The 2219-nt window shown below is 43.4% G+C and overlaps 1 protein-coding gene across 1 annotated transcript in view; it reads left to right on the forward strand.

Annotated features, from left to right (window-relative positions):
• The first annotated feature begins 6 nt into the window (after positions 1-6).
• cavin2b (caveolae associated protein 2b) overlaps positions 7-2219 on the forward strand; it is a 5903-nt gene continuing 3690 nt past the window's right edge. Inside the window, exons 1-3 of the mRNA XM_035677949.1 lie at positions 7-391; positions 1706-1846; positions 1925-2026. Coding sequence (XP_035533842.1) covers positions 134-391; positions 1706-1846; positions 1925-2026 — 501 coding nt within the window. The 5' untranslated portion in view covers positions 7-133. The remainder of the gene's footprint in view (positions 392-1705; positions 1847-1924; positions 2027-2219) is intronic.

The following is a 2219-nucleotide window of genomic DNA, read 5'->3' on the forward strand; positions in this document are numbered from 1 at the left end:
GAGAGAGAGACAGACAGAGAGGGCAGGCGAGGTAGAGTTTCCACAGTTTTTCTACAGCAGTAAACTTTCTGCTGTTTTTGGTGTTTTTCGTTTTTGGGTTCGAAGTTAAGTTGTGTGTGAGGACAGACTCGTCATGGTGACCACTGAGACCCACCAGACCCAGGACCTGCTGGTCCCCACACAGAACCAGGACCAGCTAGACCAGCTAGACCAGTTGGACCAGCAGCAGGAGCAGCAGGATGAGAACCAGGCCTCCCCCTCGTCCCCCCTGGCAGGATTCGACCCGGAGACAATGAGTCAGGGTCCCGTCAACGCCATCACGGTCCTAACTCTGCTGGACAAACTGGTCAACATGCTGGACACCGTGCAGGAAAATCAGAACAAGATGGAGGTGAGCCAGGGGCAGGACCACACCTTAACATCAGGTCTGAGTGTGGGAGTCCACAACAGACACCAATAGAGACAGGATTCAGGCTCAGGGCAACAGAAAATTGGTTCAAACCAAACTCCATGAACAGTGACATACAGAAAAGTACAGGGCAGTCCAAACCAAACTCCACTGGAAAAAAGTGCAGATTTAGCGTCTATGTGTTCTCTGTCTTCTCTCTCTGGCCTCGGTTGGTGTTTTTATCTCTTATGAATACAAAGATCTAATTTTGTCTCACATTCAGAAGTCACATGACCCACAGCAGCACCCATAGCTGCAAGTTAAGTAAGCTGGTTAGCAGATGTGTAACTCTGTTGTCAGAGAGGATTCCTAAGATTTTTGTCATATTAAGATGCTTTAGCTAAAACTGTACTGATGGAGACAAAAAAACTCATAACTCTTTGGCTCTGGAGCTACTTCCTGTTACTGTAATGTGTTGATTGTAGTTTACAGTGTTCTTTAATAACACGTTACAACAGGTTTTAAAACCAGCTCCTTTCTCACACATTAACAGACTGTCTGCAGAAACATTTACAGATTTGTGTCCATAAAAAGAACTAAAGTCAGATTGAAACGAGATTCTAAATAAAGAAACTGTGGAACTGAGCTGAGCTGGTTTATTATCTCCTACTTCAATCAGGATTAATTGAGATGTTGTCTAATGTTCTATTAATTATTTAATTTTAAGGGACTAACCCTTAAAATGTTCCGAGGAAACTGGTTACTGAAGAGCTTCTAGCACATGAGAGAATACTGAAGTGTAAGTGCATGGAAAGCTCAAAGGTTTTTCCATCACAAACATCCTCAGTTTTATTCAACATTTAAACATTTTACTACTTTAATTTCATTGGAATTGCAGCATCCAGAGTATTCACTCACAGGTGAAATTCAACATAATGAACTTTGACCTGTAAATTCACACAAATGACCAATAATAAGCCTTCCTTACAGAGCTGTGGGAGTGGATAGCCACAGAGTCCAAAATGGAGGAAGCTAACTTATTTTCAGTTTTATTAGAAACATGTTACATGTTAATGCAGCTTTTAATGAACTGTGGATACTTATTGTTCCATTAGCAACAAGCTAAGATAATGAGCTAATAAGCTAACGAACAGTCCAAACAACATAATTTTAGCGGTTAGCTTTCTAGCTACTGTAGTACACAAACAAACATCAGGAATCTCAAGCAGCGGATTCGTTGTCAAACCTTCCTCGACTTCCTCACTTGGACTGTCGAGTGAGTCAGCATCCAGGATGATGTCTTAATGGTTGTTTCAGGTGCACCAGGTGGAGATGGAGGGTGTGGTCAGAGGGATCCAGGCTGATATGACCAAACTGTCCAAGAGCCACAGTCACACCTCCAACACGGTCAGCAAACTGCTGGACAAGAGCCGTAAACTGTCCGTCACCATGAAGGAGGTACAGACTGGTTGCTGGTTTGGTCACACCTGTACAGGTAGATTTAAACTGGTCTGATCACTGGTTGTGTGTCTGCAGGTACGAGATAAGATGGAGCGTCAGGGACTCCAGGTGAAGAAGCTGGAGGCGAATCACGCCCACCTGATCAACAGGAACAACTTCAAAGTCCTTATCTTCCAGGTGAATGAGACATAAACCACAGTGACAGGAAGGCAGAGATCAGAGGGTAGAGGTCAGTCAAAGGTCAGAGGTTCTCCATGTTCCATCAGTAAAGGGTTCTCTATAAGTAAGGTGTTCCCCATCAGTAAAGGGTTCTCTATAAGTAAGGTGTTCTCCATCAGTAAAGGGTTCTCTATAATTCAATTCAATTCAA

The sequence above is a fragment of the Morone saxatilis genome, unplaced genomic scaffold (assembly GCF_004916995.1).
Source record: "Morone saxatilis isolate NCDOM2014 unplaced genomic scaffold, NCSU_SB_2.0 Contig6, whole genome shotgun sequence".
NCBI classification, from domain to species: Eukaryota; Metazoa; Chordata; class Actinopteri; family Moronidae; genus Morone; species Morone saxatilis.